Source organism: Bactrocera oleae, chromosome 2 (assembly GCF_042242935.1).
Source record: "Bactrocera oleae isolate idBacOlea1 chromosome 2, idBacOlea1, whole genome shotgun sequence".
Taxonomy (NCBI): Eukaryota; Metazoa; Arthropoda; class Insecta; order Diptera; family Tephritidae; genus Bactrocera; species Bactrocera oleae.
Window position 1 is genome coordinate 39,514,372 of NC_091536.1, and position 22,205 is coordinate 39,536,576.

General features: G+C 35.5%; 1 protein-coding gene across 7 annotated transcripts in view; it reads left to right on the forward strand.

Annotated features, from left to right (window-relative positions):
* Positions 1-16,169, forward strand: part of LOC106623794 (aminopeptidase N) — a 206,452-nt gene extending 190,283 nt beyond the window's left edge. For 6 of the 7 annotated variants that reach the window (XM_036374026.2, XM_036374027.2, XM_070113019.1 and 3 more), the window contains 3 exons: positions 15,204-15,400; positions 15,466-15,780; positions 15,844-16,169. In XM_036374026.2, coding sequence (XP_036229919.2) covers positions 15,204-15,400; positions 15,466-15,780; positions 15,844-16,087 — 756 coding nt within the window. In that variant the 3' untranslated portion in view covers positions 16,088-16,169. Of the gene's footprint in view, positions 1-15,203; positions 15,401-15,465; positions 15,781-15,827 lie in introns of all 7 variants that reach the window. The other variant, XM_036374029.2, reaches the window with a different exon arrangement.
* Positions 16,170-22,205: the final 6,036 nt, after the last annotated feature.

Consider the following 22,205-nt stretch of genomic DNA (forward strand, 5'->3'; position numbering starts at 1 on the left):
GGTTATAAACAATATCAGTGTTTTTAATTCGGAAATTATGATTCCATTTCTAGCTAGTAGTGGTTTGGGTTGGTTTTAAACTACCTATGAGTGTGTTTACTGCCTCTGTTAATTTCTTTATCTGTTCCTGTGTCTTTGTGTTTATTTCTACCTGTATATTTTCCGAATCTACGAGTTCATGTTGTTTCAATGGCAATCACCTTCAGAGCACTGCCCAACAGCATCCAATATCTTTCTCATGTGTGCTGGGTTAAGCGACTTGTAAGCTTCTTTGCTTGTTCCGTTATTTCTACGTACATTGAAAAATTGTTAGTAGGCCTTAGGTAGTTCCAATCATTTCTGTGGAGAAGCGACGCGTTTACAATATCGACGCCGAACTAGTTTTCTATGAAGAATGTGATTGTTTCGGAATTAAAAGATGCCTCATTATCGCAATATATAGTTTTTGTATTCGGAAAATGTTCATTAGCTGTATTATTGGCACTTTGACGTCTACGATTTTCGAGGTATACTACCGCAAATTTGGAAAATTTATCAATAACTGTGAGAAAGTATTTCTTATCTGTGGAGAAAATATCAATATGTAGCATTTCGTCTGTATAGACGGTACTAGGGTTATACCCATTTCTCGTTTGCGTGGGTGCCTATCCTATTTGTTCTTTGTACAGGTTTTATAATTTATAACAATTTCCCTTGGTAGTTTTGCCATTTTGGGAAAGTAGTAGTCACAAAGTATCTGCTTTACATTTCCTTGAGCGGCTCTGTGAGCGCGATTATGTTCGGCAATAACTTTTTATCTTCGCTCATTGTTGTTTATAATATCTGGCACCATTTTTACAGTGCCCGACCTAGTTGATGGAAACCATGTAACTAGTTCGTGTTGAAGGCTGGCTAAGCAGCAAGCAAGTTTTATCTTGTCAATAAGAGACTTTGTATCTGTGAAGTGAATTAAACGTCTAGTTTTTCCCCCGAAAAATATATAATTTCGTTTTCGTGAAAATTTAGCCTCCTCGAAAACAATTGAATTCCGAATGCAATTGAGTGGTTTTTCGCTTGCTTCGATTGTATAGGTCAATAACGCTGCACTATGTATTGTAGCGGCGTCTGATTGTACTACTTCCTCCAAGGCATGTAAATATATTTTGGCGTGACAAAGCGTCAACAACGTAATTTTTTTTGCCAGGTTTATAAAATATTTGGCCATTTTGTTCGTTAATAAAGGCTTTTCAGCGCTTTGTTTTGGCAGTTGGGTATCGATCTGAAGCCGCAAACGTAAGTGGTCATATGTGAAAATATTTAGACTACTCACACCATAGAGGTAATTTCTTAGACTTTTTAGGGCCCAAACAATGACCAATAACTCTCGCTTATCAGTTGCGAAATTAATTTCCCTGTCCTTTAAAGTTCTGGAAATCATGATAATTGGTTTTCCGCTCTGAGAGAGGACTGCTCCTAAATCCAATGATGAAGCGTCCGTCGTTATATCGAACGGCTTCGTGATGTCAGGATTAACCCCCAGACGGGTTAATTATTTTGAAGTAAATCACGTATTTACGCGTTGACGCAGTCTGCTACGCCCATAAGGTAAGGGTATACGAGTAATTTTGAATAAATTGGGTCGTCACTTTCGGTGCGAATAGTAGTATTTGTAATATACGGGAGTGACTCGTTAGGGTTTGCGAAAACAGTGTTGGTTCGAATGATTTTATTCCTAAAATCTATGTGGCGTTTGCCTGTGTAAACAGACCAAGACCAACTATTCCATCAAAGATTGATAAGAAGGGAAGTATAAAAAATTTAGTATTTGTATCAAACAAATTGACGATACATTTTTTATTTGTTCTATTAAAGCCATGAATTGATTTTGCAACGAAAGTATTTTGCACTGACCCTAATTTTTCAATTCTTCGATGCCCCTGTATCGAATAACAGCTTCATTTTTTTCCCTGCTATTATCCTTTCTATGAATGGTAGCAGGGATTTATACCTAAAAAATTTATTTGGAAGAGTTCCTGTAGCTCGTCTTTGACTTCTGATGCTTGCGAGAGTGCCAAGGTGTCTGGGGGATCCCACTAATCGTTCATTGTCGTTTCTGAAAATATGGGTTTTTACCTTAGTTATCTCCCTACTATAACTTGCAATTGCTCGGCGTTTAATGCCATTTATCTCAAAACTATTTTCACTTCTGCTGCTCCCTACCTCTATGTTTTCGAACAGCTGGTCCATTTAGTTATCACCTAAGGGGGGACGTGGTACAGGCAACTAATCGCTTTTATAGTTTCTTGATATTAACTATAATCAGTGCAACGATTTACACAACAAAGGACTCATTTTCACTTATTTTAAATGAGCCATGCCAGAACGACCTTATTTAGGAAAGTTATTCTAAAACACTTTGACGGAGAAAGAAATTTATTCTTATACATGGAATCTGTAAAATATAAACGTGAAATTTTACATTATTTTCAACATGCAACAATAATTTGTTAACGGTAGAACACAATTTGAAGAAGCTCATAAATTATTAAAAACAAAACAATTCTTCTGCAATATTACACTAATATTATATTTACTAATTCCATTAGTTAGTTTGTTGAAGTTACTGTGAGTTGGTTATTGGGTGGGTTTTGGATCCGTTGGGCGCCAGTTAAATCAAATAAGATATTAAATATTTCTTCACAGCCGTGTGGTTGGCTTGACTTTACTATATCAAATTGAACTTATACTTATAGCTCAAACAGTCACCGACATTCCTCCCTTCCGTACTTCAGTTGATACGACCTATTTTGTGGGATGATTGTTTACGCAACTACCGTCTTTGGTGTTCATTAATATGTGAGGCAATGGTTGTTGATGCGTTGTCTTAGCAACACCAAACTGTGTTAACTTATGTGTGTATGTATTTATATTTTTGTGTGATTTTATTTCTTGGTCCCTGTACTTCTCTTTTTTGCTTTTTTCTACGTATTTTTTCATATATATATAAGTTATTTTTATTTACTTTTCCGTAATACGCGGTAGCGACGGTGTTATCGACTAAACACGGATTTGGTACTTGAAATAAGCACTATTTGAGTGTGATAAATATAATGATGTCCTTACCGTAATCATGCGCAATTGTTATTAGTTTAAAAGTCAATAGAAGCGTGTACCCTATTCAATAAATCGAGTGCAAATACACCATCGGATGATGTTAGATTGGGTAATATAAAAAATTCCGCGGCCACTTCGAAAATGTTAATTTTTAATTTATACTTGACAGCCGTAAATTTATTTGGATGAAACAGTTAACTATATTCCTTTAAGCTCTGGTACGGGCTTTTTATAGCTCTTGGATAGCCCGTTATCAATTAATAGTTTAAGTTTTTCACTCCTATTGTCCTTGGGTCAATAGAAAGACGGACTTTTCGCTAAGAAATTGATCGCTGTTATATGTCATATAAAAATTTCTCTCTATTATATATAAAAGTTTTCTGCTGCTGTCGAGAATCAACTAACATAAGAGCGAGCTAGCTCGCGCTCGGCGGGGGGCGGACGTAGGCGAGCGAGCGAAGCGAGCGTACCGGAGCTCCGCGGAGGGCGCCTAATAATATTATATAAAAATTTCTTCGTTAGTTTTTGAGATATCTGAGGAAATTTAATATATAATTTGCCGGAATCGGCCAGATCGGACAACTAAATCCCATATCTTTCATACAACCGATGATTCAGCTATTTTATTTTTCGGTTGCCGGCGCACGTAATTACAAACAAAATACGGACGACTTTTTTCATGTCTCTTCGAGTTTTTAATTGAAATTTGTAATTCATAAAATGGAAAATATTTTTCGAATGCGGGATCAACTTGTTATTAAAATATACTTAAAACTTATTTGGTGCTTTTTTGTATGGGAGGTATATATTATATTAGAGGACTATTCTGCAAAATTACGAGCTCTTAACTTTTCAATTGAAGACTTTATAAGATAAGTGATATAGTTGGCTTTATTTTCACTGTCATTGCTAAGTATGTATTAGAGAACAAGTCTGCCAAATTACGTACTCTTAGCTTTTACTGTGGATATCGTTAGCAAATATCGTGGAAAGTTATTTAAGTGATTAGATTACATTTTATATTTTCACTAGTCAGTCAGACTATTATCACTGTCGTTTGAGATTTATTAAACAGCTGTTTTTGACTAGGCGATCGAAGCTGTGGTATTATTTCTCGCCACAACTCTATTAGAATTCCTTCGGCAGCCCCTGAACTCAAATTTGGCACAACGAATCACATTAAGGAGAGGCATCTGCGGTGTGAAAATCCTAAAAGTGTGTGTGGTCCTAGTTTTAAATTCCATCTCATTCTTTAACATTGCAGTATAAAACAAGAGAAAACGCTATCTTCGGCTGCGCCGAAGCTATAATACCCTTCACAGGTTCAACTCGTATGACTACATTTGAAAACGTGACTTGCCAACGGTTTGCATCCAACGGAAAGCATTTTGCCAGTTCTTTCTAACCAGGTTCTTTGCTATAAACAATCTTCTATTCGAATTAAGGTTAGTTATTGTGGTAAATAGATCTTTCAGACATTTACATAAATTTTAATTTTTTAAGCTGATTGATTATCCACATTAAATTAATGGAAAACAAAACAAATTATAACATTTATAGAAATTAGAAAATATATAACATATAACAATATTTATTATTCTATAATACTTTTTTATATGATATATAAATTACAATAATTACATCTATGACTTACACTTTATATTATAATACAAACTTAAATTTAATAATATTGAATCTAACATATATCTATATATATAATATATCTATTTTCTAAAGCTTAAAAATATTCCGTCATGGTCACTATATGGTGTTTCATATGTGATACATGAGGTCATGCAGAATCCATGTTTGTCCATACCCAATCTATTGCTGTTTCCTGTTTTGTTGTGGCGACCTTAGCCCATGAAGATTGAAATCCTAACTGTTGCAATGGAGCCACCAAATCATCAGTTGCTGTTAGGCGACATATGTTAAAGTCACCAAGGACTACTGACGGTCCATTATACTGTTCAGTTATCTGACGGATATTATTTTCCACTTGGTTTCTAAATTCCGGAAGTCTATAGCGGGGGTTCCTGTACACAAGTGATATGGAAACTGTTGAATTGTTTACGTTTAACAGTTAGTAAATGTTTATTGAACCGGTGTCGTTTCTTGAAAATGATCCTTCTGATAGACCTGGGCACCTATCTTGCTTGTAGTATATTATAAGGCCGTTGGCATCGCGTCGTCGGGATGATCTCCTGCGCCGCTGCTCTATATTCTGGACTCAAACGTCTATCTGAATGACCTACTGTATTACGCTGCTGCTCTGTGAAGTAGGTTCTGTCGTCTAGTGGAATCACGAGTTCTCTCCTCATTGCGGTACTCCAAATTTGAGCTGCGTAATTCTGCAATATAGTCAGCGTTCCTTTGTCTATTATTTTCCAAATGTTGACTATATTGTCGTCGGCTTCGATTCAGAGCATTGCGACGTCTTTGTTCCTGCGATTGCCTAGATACTCTTGGCATTTTCAAAAATTATTAAAAAATATTATACAAATAAAAAATATACTAAAATATTAATAAATTAAGTAATAATAATATAATTAAAAGAATGCGTATTATTTAAAAAAGGATTTTTTCGTTGATTTTGAAACTTATATGCGTTGTTGAAAGTTTAAGCTGCTCGCGTAAACTGAAGTGATCCGATGCGTTGGGTCCTATTTATTGAATGTTTTAGAGCCCGATTTCACATCTGTAAACTCTTTTGCCCTTCTTGGTATCATCAAGCAACTTTCGTAGGAATACTAATGTGTTAATTACAGAAAGTGCATTGTAGAAGTTCTTTTTTACCTAGGTTATACTTTCTACCTAACTTGCAAACTATGTTTACTTCCTACCTACTCTTCGACCTAGGTTTTGTTTTGTACCTACCCATCAGCTAATTAGGGTTTTAAAACGGAATAATTATCTTTACAAAGGTAGTTCCCTATTATTATTAATAAATAATAATATATCTTAAATAATTAGGGATTCGTTTATTTTATGGTTAATTAAATAATAGTTTTGCTCCTTACTCTTATGTATCTATTCTTAACACATTTTTCAACTTATTGTCCCAATTAGCTACATGTCACACCTTACTTTTGGCACAAGCAAAACAGTTTTTGGCAGATATAAGATAATTTTTATTGAAAGCTCAAATTGGACAGTATAAATAATTAATTAATCTGATTTGTTTATAATATATTATTTGTAAAGTGGTTAAATCTGACAGCTGTATGCTATAGTGGTCCGATCTTAACAATTCGTTTGAAGATTGAAGTCACATCTTAAGCAATAATCCATACTAAAAACTTCAATACAAAAATTTATTTTGATCGGTCAGTTTCTATGATAGCTGTTTAATATAGTGGTCTGATATGAACAATTCGTTCGAAAATTGTAGCGATATCTTGATTTCGTGAAGATAACTTGTCATAAACAATTTTTTTCATATAAGAACTTTATTTAGATTGTCATTTTGTATGGCAGCTATATGCCATTGAGAGAAATCAATGCCAGATTTCGTGAAGATATTTTATCTAATGAACAATTTTTTCATGCAAGAATTTGATTCCGATCGTTCAGTTTATATGGCAGCTATATGCTATAGTAATCCGATGTGAAAAATTTCTTTGGAGATTGCATTACTTCTTCTAGCAAAAACTCATGCCAAATATTGTGAACATACCTCGTCAAATGAAAAAGTTTTCCATACAAACACTTGATTCCGATTGTTCAGTTTACATGGCAGCTATATGCTATAGTGATCCGATATCGGCAGTTCCGACAAATGAGCAGCTTCTTTGGGAGAAAAAGAAGTGTTCGAAATTTCAGATCGATATCTCAAAAACTGAGGGACTAGTTCGCGTATATATAGACGGACAGACGGACGGACGGACGGACAGACGGACGGACGGACAGACAGACGGACATGGCTAAATCAACTCAGCTCGTCACGGTGATCATTTATATATATACTTTATATGGTATCCGGGTGTTACAAACTTCGTGGCAAAATTAATATACCCGTTCAGGGTATAAAAAGCACCAGTTAGTATAACGGGATAGAATATAGATATAAAGCTTTTTGAACTTCCAGATGACTTTAGTCGCATATATCGGCCAATACGTGAGTTATTCTATCAATGAAAATAAGGGAGCATATTTTACTCAGTGTATTTTGTATTGTTTAAATTGGACGAAAACTTGACTTAGCCCCAATATAACTGACATCAGGATTTTCGAACATCCATATGATTGGTGATGGTAGGTGAGATACCTTGTTGAAACCCTGAGAGCAAATTATTAGTCTGTGGCATATTAATGGTATGTGGTATTGGCTAAAAAAGTAAATAAAATCCGGTTAATACTAATCCCAACTCTCATATACTAATTATTATGTTTTTCGTTATCATAACAAATTTTACGCTGGCCAGTAAGTATTATTTATATACAATATATAAAAAATTTCTTCAAAATATGTTCTCGAGTATATCTGAGCAATGTCAAAATAATGCAATGAGCCCGTCCCTTTCTCTATCCCCAATATACCCCATAAAATGATTTCCGTATTTGCACCTGTATTTAAACCGATCAGATTAGTCAAATTGTAATATTTTAATGAAATTAAATAACAAGTTTTCTTAACAATTACGCTGAATTAGAATGAAATTGGTGTAGACCTTTGTCTAAGCCTCATATCCCTAATAAAATGATGTCCGATCTCCTGGTTGACGTTTCCCATATAAACTCTATACATATTAAATTTAGCCTCTTCGGTTGAGTTTATATCACGTGTATCTTAATTTTTTTTATAATTTTAGTTGACGCGAACTAGAATATAGCAATAAAATTAAGTTTTAGTTAATGATCGAAATGAAGAATTTATTCACGATTTCTTCGAATAATGGATGTCTAATTCTTTCGCAACATTTTTAGCAGTGGTCGTGGACACCTGTGGGTAACAATTTTTTTTAAAAGTCGGCGCGGTTCCGCCCCTAATGGTTTAATGTACATTTCTTCCAAACCGCTTAAGATATATCAACTTAAGCTGAGAAGAAGTGGTTTTATAACCTTTTCAAACTCTGTGAAAATGGGCAAAATGGGATAATAACCACGCCCACTCCCCGTATAACGGTAATGTTGAAAACTACTAAAAGTGTTATAACTCACTGAATAAATGAGCCAAAAGCATTAAATTTCACAATCAGAATGGTAAGAAGTGCTTTTTAGGATCTGTTGTGCAAATTAAGTAAAATCCTATATTTCAGGAACTACCCGACCGATTTCAACCATATGTGTGAGGTTACCCAAACATTCACGTTAGACACTGCAAAAATGGGCGAAATCGGATGACGACCACGCCAATATGTAAGAAATCTTAATGAAATCAAGAAAGAATCTTTTTCTAACATTAGTGTATCATCTTTCCTTAAATGAATGAAATCACGGCGATACTTTCCTTAGTTTGATACAAAGTTTCAAAACCTGAAGGTGTTCCTCTGTCTTTGTTCCTTGCAAGTTGCAAGAGTATGAAATACTGGATCGTTCAACTTTATTACAAAAATTCACGTTTTGTAAAGAATGTGTTTCGCGCTTCGCTCAATTTATAGTCTACATAATCGGCCTTCTGAGCGTACTATTCGCAACACCATCACCCGTCTTGAGACACAGAATTCATTATTGGATAATATCGTATTCGACCGAATAGACCACATCCAGCACACAGTGAAGAAAATATAGCGGCCGTAGCTGAGAGCGTACACGAAAACCGTGGAACGTCGACTCGGCGTCAATCGCGGCAACTAGGACTTACGTATAGAAGGACTTAGCGAATATGACGTTGAGAATTGAAGCGACATCGCTTCGCCCTATGGGCTCTTGAAAAGTTCCAAGATCCGACGTTTTCGAGCAAAATTTTGTTCAGCGATGAGGCCCATTTCTGGCTCAATGGGCAGTAAACAAGCAAAACTGCCGCATTTGGGATGAAGTGAAACCTGAAGGGTTTCAAGAGCTGCAATTTCATCCGGAAAAAAACCAGTTTAGTGTAGTTTGTGGGCCGATGGAATCATCGGTCTATATTTCTTAAAAAATGATGCCGGTGAGAACGTAGCCGTCAATTGCGATTATTATCGCGCCATGATAATCGACTATTTGATGCCTTAAATTAAAGCTCGTGATCTCGGCGACATTTGGTTTCAACAAGACGGCGCCACTTGCCACACATCATATCAATCAATGGATTTATTGAGAAAACACTTCGGTGTGTCGATAATGTCACATTTTGGGTCGATCGATTGGCCACCAAGCCCAAGAGATATCACACCGTTAGACTTTTTTCTGTAAGGTTGTGTTAAGTCTTAAGGCTCTGCGGACAATCCCGCTTCGATTCAGGCCTTGGAGCAAAAAACGTGTCATTCGCAAGTTACCAGTCGAAATGCTCGAACGAGTCATCGAAAATTTTACTCAACGGATGGACCATCTGTGACGTAGCCGCAGCCAATATTTGAAAGAACATTTAAAAAAATAAATGCCTAAGAATATTCTTTCCAATGATAATAAACATTCCTCATTAAATTTGTTTTTTCTTTAAAAAAGTAGGGACCCTCAAAATGAATCACCCTTTATTACGTATATGGAGGCTAGTGGTTACTGATTTTTTGGCATGAATAAATACTGGTACCAGAAAACTATGTTCCTTTAGTTTAATCACAATATCTCACATATTGACCGATATATAACCTTGTGGTATAATGATGTTATGGCAATTTATGTGTTTTTTATTAATGGCGTTTTGTGGGCGTGGCAATGGTCCGATTAGCATTGTCTTCACTTTTGATTTCTCCAAGCGCAATTTTTATACTCTCGCAACCTGTTGCTACAGAGTATAATAGTTTTGTTCACCTAACGGTTGTTTGTATCACCTAAAATTAATCGAGTTAGATATAGGGTTATATATATATAAATGATCAGGATGAAGAGACGAGTTGAAATCCGGGTGACTGTCTGTCCGTCCGTCCGTATGTCCGTCCGTCCGTCTGTCCGTCCGTCCGTCTGTCCGTCCGTCCGTGCAAGCTCTAACTTAAGTAAAAATTGAGATATCTTTATGAAACTTGGTAGACATGTTTCATGGTACCGTGAGACGGTTGGTATTGCAGATGGGCGTAATCGGACCACTGCCACGCCCACAAAACGCCATTAATCAAAAACAAATAACTTGCCATAACTAAGCTCCGCAATAAGATACAAGACTGTTATTTGGTACACAGGATCACATTAGGGAGGGGCATCTGCAGTTAAAATTTTTTTTTAAAAAGTGGGCGTGGTCCCGCCTCTAATAAGTTTAATGTGCATATCTCCTAAACCGCTAATGCTATAATAACAAAATTCACTGGAAGCATATGTTTTTAGCACTTCTATTGACGGTGTGAAAATAGTTGAAATCGGGTGGCAACTCCGCCCACTCCCCATATAACGGTACTGTTAAAAACTACTAAAAGCGCGATAAATCAAGCACTAAACACGCCAGAGACATTAAATTTTATCTCTGAGATGGTATAAGATGACTTTATAGGAACCGCGTTCAAAATTAGACAGTGGGCGTGGCACAGCCCACTTTTAGGTGAAAACCCATATCTTGAGATCTGCTTAACCCATTTCAACCAAATTCGGTGCGTAAAGTTCTTTTCATGTTTCTATGTCATAGTGCGAAAATGGGCGTAATCGGACTACAATCACGCTTACTTCCCATGTAACACCATTTTCAATTCCATCTGATTCTTTCACTTTCCACTATGCAAATCAGGTAACAATGATTATATCGGGGTAAAACTTTGCGTGAATAATGCAATTAAAGTATGCCACCTTGCGGCCGAAAATTGTCTTAATCGAATTAAAACTGTTAAAAGCCCTAAGTACTAAATATGTGGACCCCAGTGCCTATAGTTGACCTTCTACCGAAAATATCAGTCAATCCACAAAGAAATCTCAAACGAGTATACCATTTGACTTTGCGAGAGTATAAAATGTTCGGTTACATCCGAACTTAGCCCTTCCTTACTTGTTGGATTTGGGTTCATCGTCATTTATGTCTTCGCGACCACTTTGAAATCTTTGAAACCACTCATGCACTCTGCTACGGGATAGGCAATCATCGCCATAAACTTGTTTCACCAATTGAAACGTTTTGGTAAAAGTTTTACCAATTTTAAAACAAAATTTAATGTTGGCTCTTTGTTCGAAGTTCATTTTCGCGCCGATGACAAAAACATACTGACACTTAAAACACAATAACTTCACTTCCAATAGATGAAATGTCATGTTTACAGGAAGTCGATAAAGGATAGCAGATTCTAACGCACAAGTCGACATATAGATGGCGCCACTAGAGTTTACTTGGTTACTTTTTTACTGGTTACTTTGGAACGCATAATTTTGTAAAATAATGTAATAAAATGTATACATTTTTATTTACGAATTAGGGTTGGACTTTGACCTGGGAAAACTTTTATATGAGTCGACTTAGCAAAAAATCATGTTAAATCTTTATTTATTGTTAAATTTCCTAAGTTTTCATTTTTACTATACAATTATTGATTCAAATGCATTAAACATTCAAACAATATAACAAATATGCATGTGAGGTTGGAAATCGAAAATCGTAACTCGCCTTTTAATATTAATATTAGGAACTTAAACCGATTTTTGTTTCGTATAATGATATTCATTATTCTAGTGGAATAACGTACCGTTGACTTCATAAAATCAACATCGTCATATCTACAGTGGGAGGAATTTAAAAAAAACATAAGTTATATTACTTTTGAACTTTTTCAAGTCTGCAATATCTCTCCTCATATACTACATATAATGGTTTTCATTGTTCTGATAAACAATAAGCCGAATATGTCGGTCAATGTATGAGTTATATATTTATAAAATAAGTTTTTGCAATTAGCCCAGGCCTTTTCTGCCCCCAATATACAATATATATAGTGATTTTTGACTTCCCACCTATCTTTAAATCGTTTACGTTGGCTAAAATGAGTGATATTTTAGTGAAATTAAATGAAAAAGCTTACTTAAAGATTAAAATTATGTGGTTTAGCACTTAATATGAATGAAATGGGTTTAGACCAGTGATCAGGAGCTTATAGCCCGCGGGCACTTGCGACAGTTATTATACCGTAGAAACCAGGGATAATGGGATGTCCAACTCTTTCCAGTGTGAGGGCGCCTCAAAATTTGCGGTTTTTTATAACATTTTCTGTTGTAGCCAGATCGGACAAAATAATAATATTTGGTAATTAAAATATCCAACATGTATTAAGAATAAATATCTTTATCTCTGGTAGAATCGATGACAGTGTCAGTTGCTGTTTGACTACTTGAGATGTAAATAAAAGCAATGTAGTTCCATAACTTTTTTGTGAACAGGTATTTGTAATGGAAAACCCTAATGACAATTTTCAAGAATATTTACCAAACAAAAGTTTATTGCATATTTATTGCTTTTCCTCACCACCTCTGAGGATGCAATGTAGGCGTGTTACCTATCTTTTTTGGGTGTTCGGTTCCCCAAGAGGCCTATATTCACAAATATAATATAAACAGTTCTAAATCAATATACTTTTCATAACATATAGAAACTAGAAAAAAGTATATATATAAAATCAGGTACACTTAATGAATAGTAATTACATTAACCATATAAATCGAAATAATTTAGTTCAACAAAAACCAAAATGAATATATAAAACCAAATTCAATTCATGAACAACAATAATAATAATCCAAACAATGTTCTAATTACTAAATAATATTTATAAAATATTCCAAATCACCCACAGCGATATACTTATTAAATATAAGTTTAATCTTTAGGAATTTTAATGATCGAAAAATATTTGAATATGTATTGTAATTAATTTTTAATGTTATAAATTTTAAAACATAACACGGCAACACACTGTAGCAGATTTGAGGCATTTGGACGTTTTAGCAGTATAATAATAGTAGGCAACCCGTAATGCGTGTGTATTAGTGAAAATCTTATAATTCGTTACTTGTAAATTTATAAAACACTACGTAGCAAACAATACGTGCGCGGAGAGTATACGCATGTATGTACATAAGAAGTAAAAATCTACGATTTTATATGCTCTTTAATATTGAGTGGGAATTAGACGTTTTCTTTGTAAAACATTTAAATAGATATGCAATTTGATATATCATTTGTTTATTGTTCATAATTAAAAACACAATACAATATTAGGCACAATATTTAGACCTTGGTCCAAACCTCGTATCTCTACTGAATTGAATCCGCTCGTTTTCACCTCAACTCAATGTACTAAATTTAGCCTCTTCAATTGTTTTTATGTCAGATATGTCTTATTTGTGCTTATTTGTGTATGACTTTAATATAATACTCGTTGATGGGAAGTAAAATATTGTTATAAAACTAATTTAGTCCATGACCTATAATAAAAGTTAATAAGATACAAATTTGATTGTAAACCATTCGACGTTGTCGAACAATAAATCTTCAAATTTTGCCTTCACCCAAAGGTATTTACCCGGCAAACGCCCAACAAGTCAGCCAGTCGCCAACATTTTGTTGTTGTCAACAAGTCAAATGAGAGGTTGCGTCACTGTCGACACACCAAGCACCAGTATGAAGCGAATTTCTACTGATCGCAGCAAACAAGCCATTACATTTGTTGAAGTTGTCTTCTTTCCTTAACTGCGTTTTGCCTTTCTTTGCACTGAGTAGCGAAATGGGCTTTTTTCCCACAACTGTAGTATTTCAGATTGTGACGTTTGTTCTTGCTTTTGATGTCTTTGTTTGATGCGCTGCGTATTTTATTTGATTTCGAACTTGAACTAATTTTTGTCAGAATTTTCTCGAATCATCAACGCTTGAACGCTACCTTCGGCATTTCCCGTACCACAAGATTTTCGCTGTTCGCCCTCTTCTATTAACTTTACTTTTATTGAATTAAACTTACGTCATCTCGAGACTCCTCAGGCCCTTTTGGCCTATGAATCTCGCAAAGAGTATTCCATGCTTCACTTGATGTCTGGCGATTCCTCACATGGGCTATTTGCATTAACGTTACACTTAATATTATAGTTGCAGTCGCCTTCTCATCTTTGTCTTTCCACAAAACTACAGCTTTGTCTTCTGCACCTCCTTCTGGACACATTGTTTCTCCCGGCGTGACTGACCATACCTGGATGCTGCATGAGAGAATACTAAATGGAGACGAACTCATTTTACTTTAATTTATTTGAACCTCAGGAATTTGGACCAAGGCTCATAACCTGGTAAATTGTGCTTTTGGAACGTTTTATTGTTTCTATAATTCTATTAAAACAAGAAAGAACAAGCACAGATGCAAAAAAGATTCGTCTGTCATGCCTGTTACTATTATGGGGCCTAATTTGTGATTATAATAATAAGATTCCTTTTCCTTGTAAAATCTATATTAAATTAAATAATTTTTGAAACATTAATATATTTAATTTTATTAAATGTAATTGCTGCAGGATTCAATTGGGCTTATTTATATGTTTTTTAAATATTGCATGTAATTTTCAAACTTATAAACGGAAAAATTATCTAGAGGACCTTATTGATTCCTACAGTCAATTAAATGGAGTGAACCATGGATGAGGTAACTAACTAAATGGTCTCCTCATATACCATATTTCCATATAAATCAACGAATTCGTATTGTTTTTCACCTTTTTATATTATTTGTTGCTTTAACAACATCGAACTTTTATGAAATTAAATGTACAAGTTTTCTTACCCAAAATATGGTTTAGCGCTGAATGTGAATGAAATCGATTTAAACCCCTTCCCCTAATGTAATTAAATATTTTCGGCCCTCTATTTAACTTTTCCTTTAAATAAGAATATATTGATTTTTCCCATTTCATTTACAGTTAATTCAATTGACGAATATTGTAGAATAACACTACGAAAACTGGTTTATCAGAAAGAAGTTTTGATTCTTTATTTGATGTTTTGCATCTCCTATTAAAAATAGATTTTTCTTAAAACTGCATGTCGACATGTTGATCGAACATAATTTTAATAATACACATAATTTTAGCAATACGTCGTTTGTCTCTTATCACCACTCTATGAAGACCTAAGCAGTGAAGGGGGCAATGGAAGCCATTGGAAAACTAATTTAAGAAAATTAGCAAGGGAGTTTCTTTGCAAAGGTGGATATGAACCGTGTATTGAAGAAGCGCGTAATACTTTTGAGAAATGGATGAATCAAAACACTTTAGATTTTGGAATACGGTCAATATATTCTTTCAAAATATTTTTATTCAATATATAATTCATTACTAACATTTTACTTGTAGAATCGAAAATCTGCATATATGTCCAATTTTAAGATGGGGTACAATGAAAGAGTGGGAACTCATTCTGAACTATGTGCTACATTTCCCTGAAAATGGAATAAAGAGCGAAAGAACATTTCTCCTGAAATCAGTAGCTGGATGTCCGTTACAAGAAAATAAAATTCATCAGTTACTAAATTTGACGCTATTACAAAATAACCCACTATTCTCTAACGGGGATTTATATATAATTATTAGAACATTAGCCAAGGAATCTGTTGGATATCAAACTCTTTTCGAGGTTTTGTCGTATAATTTTATGGAAATAAATGTTCGGTAAGTAAAACAAAACAACCCCTAAACAGGGTTAATTTAAAAAGAAGTATTTTACTCTCACAGTTTTCAAAATGAAACCAATATATGGGACAATCTAATAAGTTCAGCTACTGGGATGTTTACAACTCAGCAAGGGTATGACAAGGTTACACAACTATACAGAACATTCCGAGGACATTTTAATAGTGCAGAGCATATTATTCAAACATCTGTAAGAAATATCAAAGAAGAAGTCAAATGGAGCAATGAAGCTATTCCGGCTATTGAGAAATGGCTTGATAATTATTTTAACAAAACACTTCAATAAGTTTGCACCTTTTTAAGAAACAAATTATTATAAATTGAACTAAAAATATTTATATTACTTATAGATAAACAGGTTCATGATACATCTCCTCGTTTTGCATTATCTGAACTTCACTATGGATTTTTTTGTTAGTATCAACTATTTTTAGACAATACGAAAGACACCACACCAAGAGCGGATCCATGATTTCGGAAAGGCTTCCCCCCTTTGTTTTTTTGAAAAATTTATTTTCTAACATGCACTTACTTTCACACGGAGCTCTAAAAGTACAGTGGTGCCGCATATTTAGTGTAGAACCATGTACGTTTCATTTGATATTGCATGTAGTATTCCCTGTAATAACAGCAGGACTAAGGTCAGTGAAACCACGGCCAGTCTTGCTATCGCAGTACACTAAACTTTCTGAATGAGGCTGAAATCTGAAGAAGTAATTCTAATTCTATCTATACCTCAACCACTTCGAATTGAAATACCTCTCTGTGATCCTGTAGTATGAAATTCATACAGAATATAACTATTCGATGGTACGATCCCTTGGCAGGCCGCGGTAGCTGCACTAGAGCTCTAAGGTAGTGTCTGTCCGAAAGGTCAGAAAAGGCTGTCTGAGCTATCTCTATATAGCATTGTGGCATGGCTAGGTCATCGGTAAGTGATCAGCAATAGCATTTGATTGCTTTTCAGTTATGCTAACGATGGAATATATTAGACCGGGTTTTGAGCTACGGTACATTGATTAAACAAGATTGAACCTGCTTCCTTTTATTTGCGTGAATTATTGTCAGAACTTACTGCCGATACTGTGATAGCAATTGAAGAAATAAGCCACATATTTTCGCCCGCCTATAGGATGATTTCTCCAGGAGCGGCTTCTCTTGGGAGACGTTGCCCCAGGTCCATATGACAGCTTTATTTTCTTTTTCAGAAATCCTTATACCAGCGCTTATGTTTTTATACTGCTAACAGACTGTCGCCACATCTGCCTTTTTATACTCTTGTCTGCTTCAGCAACTCTTGAGCAGATCGACAGTGATTTAGGTTGACTTTTACTACTTTCATCTCACCTTTTTACACTCCGCTTGATATAGGAGACACTTCCAACTTTTGATTCGATGACCCATTTATATTTTCCGTTGCTTGTGCGTGCTGCACAGAATAGTATTTTTTATATTATTTTTAAAGTGCCCCTTTTAGCCACACTGGGCACCACATTGGTCTCTATCATCGCCGCTGGTACACGCCCACGCCAGACCGTATTTTAAGCACTTGAGACACTTCCTAAGATTCGGCTTTTCCCTTTTTATGCAGATCACCCATCCAATCTTGAGCTTGTGAGTCAAGCAATAGTTTTGCTACCGTCGCTGGAGGGCTGATCGTCACCCTGTGTGTGCCCGCGTTTGCCTGTCTGATGCTTTTAATCGCACTTTTCCCGATGGAGCTTAGCTCTTTTTTGCGATCGGATTGCTTCAACTATGTTTTCCTTGGTGGTTATTTCGTCTAAGTCGCGGATACCCACCGATACTTCGAATTGAATTCAAATCTACCCTCAGTTTATTTCTCTCTAGTTTTAGTGGAACAGGGACTTCTTGAACCGGCTTACTTGAATTAATTTTTAGAGCAAAAATTACAAAATTTCATAAATATACCGCTATGTCTACATTAAGAAGAACTGTGTTTAAATCCGAATAGTTTTTGTGCTATTTGTGGTGACTATATGTATGTTTAGATAATGCCGTTTAAATGCGTCTGATTCTATACAAAAGGTTTATTTGTAATGGAGAAAATAAAATACATAGAACATTACTGGCTGTTATGTGTCGATCTTAAAATGGTAAATTCTCTTCTGGGTTACCAATGAGGATAATATCAAATATCCCTGTTTCTTGTGCTTATGGGATAACCGAGCCAAGACAGAATACTGGTTTTCAAATATCTTATTCTTATCATTGATAATGCTCAAAACGTACATACTCGTTTAGACATAAACAAACATAAAATTATATGCATTATATATATAATGTGTATATGCATTATGTATATAATACTCCAAAAAGGCTGCGTGATACCTTAGGCTTTTTACCACCAACAAAAAAGCCTAAAAATATAAGAAACATAAATAAAACAGCGCAGCCCACTTACATCCCCTAATGGTACGCAAAGTTAAGATCGGATGGTCTACCTGCCGCCTCCGGGAATACTCTCATGCGATGCAACTATGCGTAGAATAGGACATCACAATAAACGAAAGCCAGCCTATTGGTGGAATGAAGAGATAGCTACGCTGAGAAAGCTCTGTAATGCACCTAAACGCCGTCTACAGCGTAATCAATGTGGGGAAAATGCAAACAACCTCAGAGAAATGTTTAAAACACAAAAGATGCTTCTAAAGTCAGCCATTGCCCGCAGCAAAAAAATTGTTTAGAAAGGCTCTGAGAGGAGCCAAGGGCCTTAAAATAAGCCATGAATTTAAACCGAATGTGTTAGCGAAATCGTAAAATGCGTGCTTAAAGGAAGGTATATTTACCGACCCATGGAAAGTTCAGCCATTGGTTCTACTTCCCAAACCAAATCAGCCTCCGGAGGATGCCTCATCATATCGACCTCTGTGCATGCTTGACACGATTGGCAAAGTGTTCGGAAGCAAAGTAAGAAACCGCTTGAAGTTTGCAATCCAGAAAGCTGTCGAATTATCAGAAAGACAATACGGCTTTATGAAAAAGAGGTCCACTATTGACGTCCAATGTTGACACTACGAAATGCGTGTCGTTGACCCGGGATATGAACTTCAACTCGGCAAAACATTTTCAAGGCTCTGTATGAAATGCAGGCTCCCAAATATCTTGTAAACATTATTATGAGTTATTTCGAAAACAGCGACTAATATTCGACCCAGATGAAGGCACCAAGAGCTACTTTATTTCGAGTAGGGTCCCGCAAGACTCAGTTTTTGTAGGAAAAACTACACTCGGTGGTAGTTTTACGGTGGAAAATTTGGCGTCACTCATGTGTCAGTCCACTGAGAACTGGAAAGCGGATTTAAGTTCCGCACTTCGGCTTTCGATGCTTCGCCTACTTAAAAAACAAAAATGCATTTATATTGCAATACACATGCATACATAAATAAATGTATGCAATGATTTAAAATAAGAACATGCATATGTTTATATGTACACATTGTAGCCAATTGGTTCTGAAAATAAATTTAGGCAATTGCATGTGTGCATCGAAAACAATACCTTATCACTTAACATAAACACTACGCAACATATATATTCGCATGCACAGATACACATATATAAATATTTAGTTAAAATAGTTTTTAAAATTGTATATAAAGCATTTGTAAATTACATATGATCAGGATGGCGAAACGATTTGAAATCCGAATGACTGTCTGTTTATCCGTCTGTCCGCCCATCCGTCCGTCATAGATGGGCGTAATCGGATAACTTCCACGCCCACAAAACGTATAAAGTACCATAGCTAAGCCGTAAATTCAGACACTGAACTCAAATTTGGCACAACGAATCACATTAAGGAGGGGCACCTCTGTGTGGCCCCACCCCTAATAAGTTTGATGTATATATCTTTTACACTAATAAAGCTACATTAACAAAATTTGCACAGGACAAATTGTTTCAGCCCTTACGATAGTGTGAACTCACTCCCCATATAACGGTTTTTTAAAAATTACTAAAAGTGTGATAAATCAATGACTAAATGTGTCGGCGACATTAGATTTCACATCCACGATGGCGCAAGAGGGCTTCATAAGAGCCGGGACCTGCTGGACCGATTTCAACCAAATTCGGTACGTAACATTCTTTTGAGGCTCCTATGTAACAGTACGAAAATAGAAATCCGACAACCTTTGACGACCATCTGATTCGTTTACATCCCAGTATAAAAATAAAGTATCAATTTATATAACGGAATAAAACTTTGCACGAATAGTGTCTTTGAAGTGTGCCATCTTATCACCAAAAGTTGTCTAAATCAAACCAAAACTGTTCAAGCCCCTAGGTGCCGAGTATGTGAACCCCTGCATCTATAATTGACTTTTTACAGAAAATATCGGTGAATGTGTGAGATATATAATTGAAATGCAAAGAGTATCCTTTCCTGATAATAGTATGTTTGTATGTCTAAAATGGGTTGAATTGGGTCAATAGCTGCGTTAGCCCCAATATACCTAATATAATATACAGATTTTTGAACTATATCGACCAATATGTGAATTATCTCAATAAAAATAAGAGAGCGCATTTTACTAATAACAGTGTATCTTTGTGCCTAAAATGGAAAAAATTAGCCGAAAAATTTACCTAGTTCCCATATAACTAATAGCAGAATTTTCGATCCGATCCGTATGATTGGTGATGGTATATTGAGGTACCTTAATGAAAGCCTGCGAGCTTTCTATTAGTCTGGGGTATGTTAGGGGTATGTGGTATTGGCAAAAATAAATAAAACTGGGTCAATACTACCCTGATCTCGAATATACTAGTTACCATATAATGGTATTCGTTATCCTAACAAGTTTTATGCTGGTCTGTGAGTATTATCTAATATAACTCCTTCGAAACGTGTGCTTATCCGGTAGGTCTGAGAATCGGACAAAATCTTTTTCTTATACTTTTTAATGTTTACGGTGGTCCACCATAAATATCATAATTTTTTTTTTAGTTTTTGGACAACATATTTTGTTTTTATTTCACATGATTCCGCTCGAAAAATATAATTTTTTTTATTATTCCGTTCCATCCACCGATTCACAAGATGTCAATCGAATAAAATAATTGTAGTATAGTATAATTTTCATGTACAGTTCTATTAATAAATCAGTCATTCCCTCAGATGTGTACCGTTGTAACTTCTGAAGCACCAAACATTACGGAGTAGAGGTGAAAACGAAGCCAGCTTATTTTTCTCACTCTCTATACAATTTTTGTCCATGTTGTCTATATGATCTTATGTGTGTCTCGCTCGTAGCAGTGACTGTTATACGTATTATTTTAATTTTTGAGTGCAACTCTCAAGATAATTTTATTCACATAGTAAATTTAACATTATTTCTTCGTGCTAAAAATATCAATATCGCTGACAATCGTTGGGTATTACCATATTCACCGCCGCTGAGCAAAACATTCAATACTTATAATAATGTTGAGTTCCACAGTTCGATGAAGAGCATCAAATCATTTGCAAGTATGTGAATAAAGGAAGGAATTTCGAATTTAAAATACTAAAGTAAATGCTCCTCCAATAAATGAAAATGATGAAATAATTACCAAATTGGCCGGTTTATCAGCTCTCATGGAGCTTACAACGCGTATTTTTCATGAATGAGATTGTGCTATAATAATTGGGTCGTGTTTATACAGTCATCCAAGGCAGACTGAGTTCTTTTATCTGCGACTGTAGTAGCTTAATGTCACCGGTCATAAAGATGCACGTCTTACACTAGGACTGCTAGAAAATTATAATCATTGGGACAGTATGATTCCTGCATCTGCATTAAATTGCAAAGGAACAAAAATTCGTCTACTATTTACTATAGTAATGATGACATGTTTCGCGGTTCGAGCACACATGTTGTGGGATAATCATAAAGATTCGATGACTGATGATATATTGTATCGACCTCGTTCTCTTTCGGAGTTCATCTGATTTAGTCAACACAGATATAAATCGGGATGCGCAGTATGATACTGTCTAATTGACAGTGACTGTTGCTCGCAAAGTTCAGCTACTAAATGGTGATCAAAAATTAACTTTCGACCGCATTATGCTAGCAGTTTCGACAGGGAAGGGGTATTCTTTTCTTCGACACAACGTGGAGCTGGAAAAACTTTCTTTATTTCGATACGTCTTGCTGAGACACGATCTAAAATAGCATCGCATTGGCCGTTGCATCATCCCGCATCGGAGCAACGTTATTAGATGGAGACTGACCAGCTCTCAGCATTTATGTCCATGGCCACAGTGATGAAACAGTATAAAACATGAGAAAACGTTATCTTCGGCTGCGCCGAAGCTATAATACCCTTCACAGGTGCATTTCTTTTAGTAACCACTATATGTATGACTACATTTGAAAACGTGACTTGCCAACGGTTTG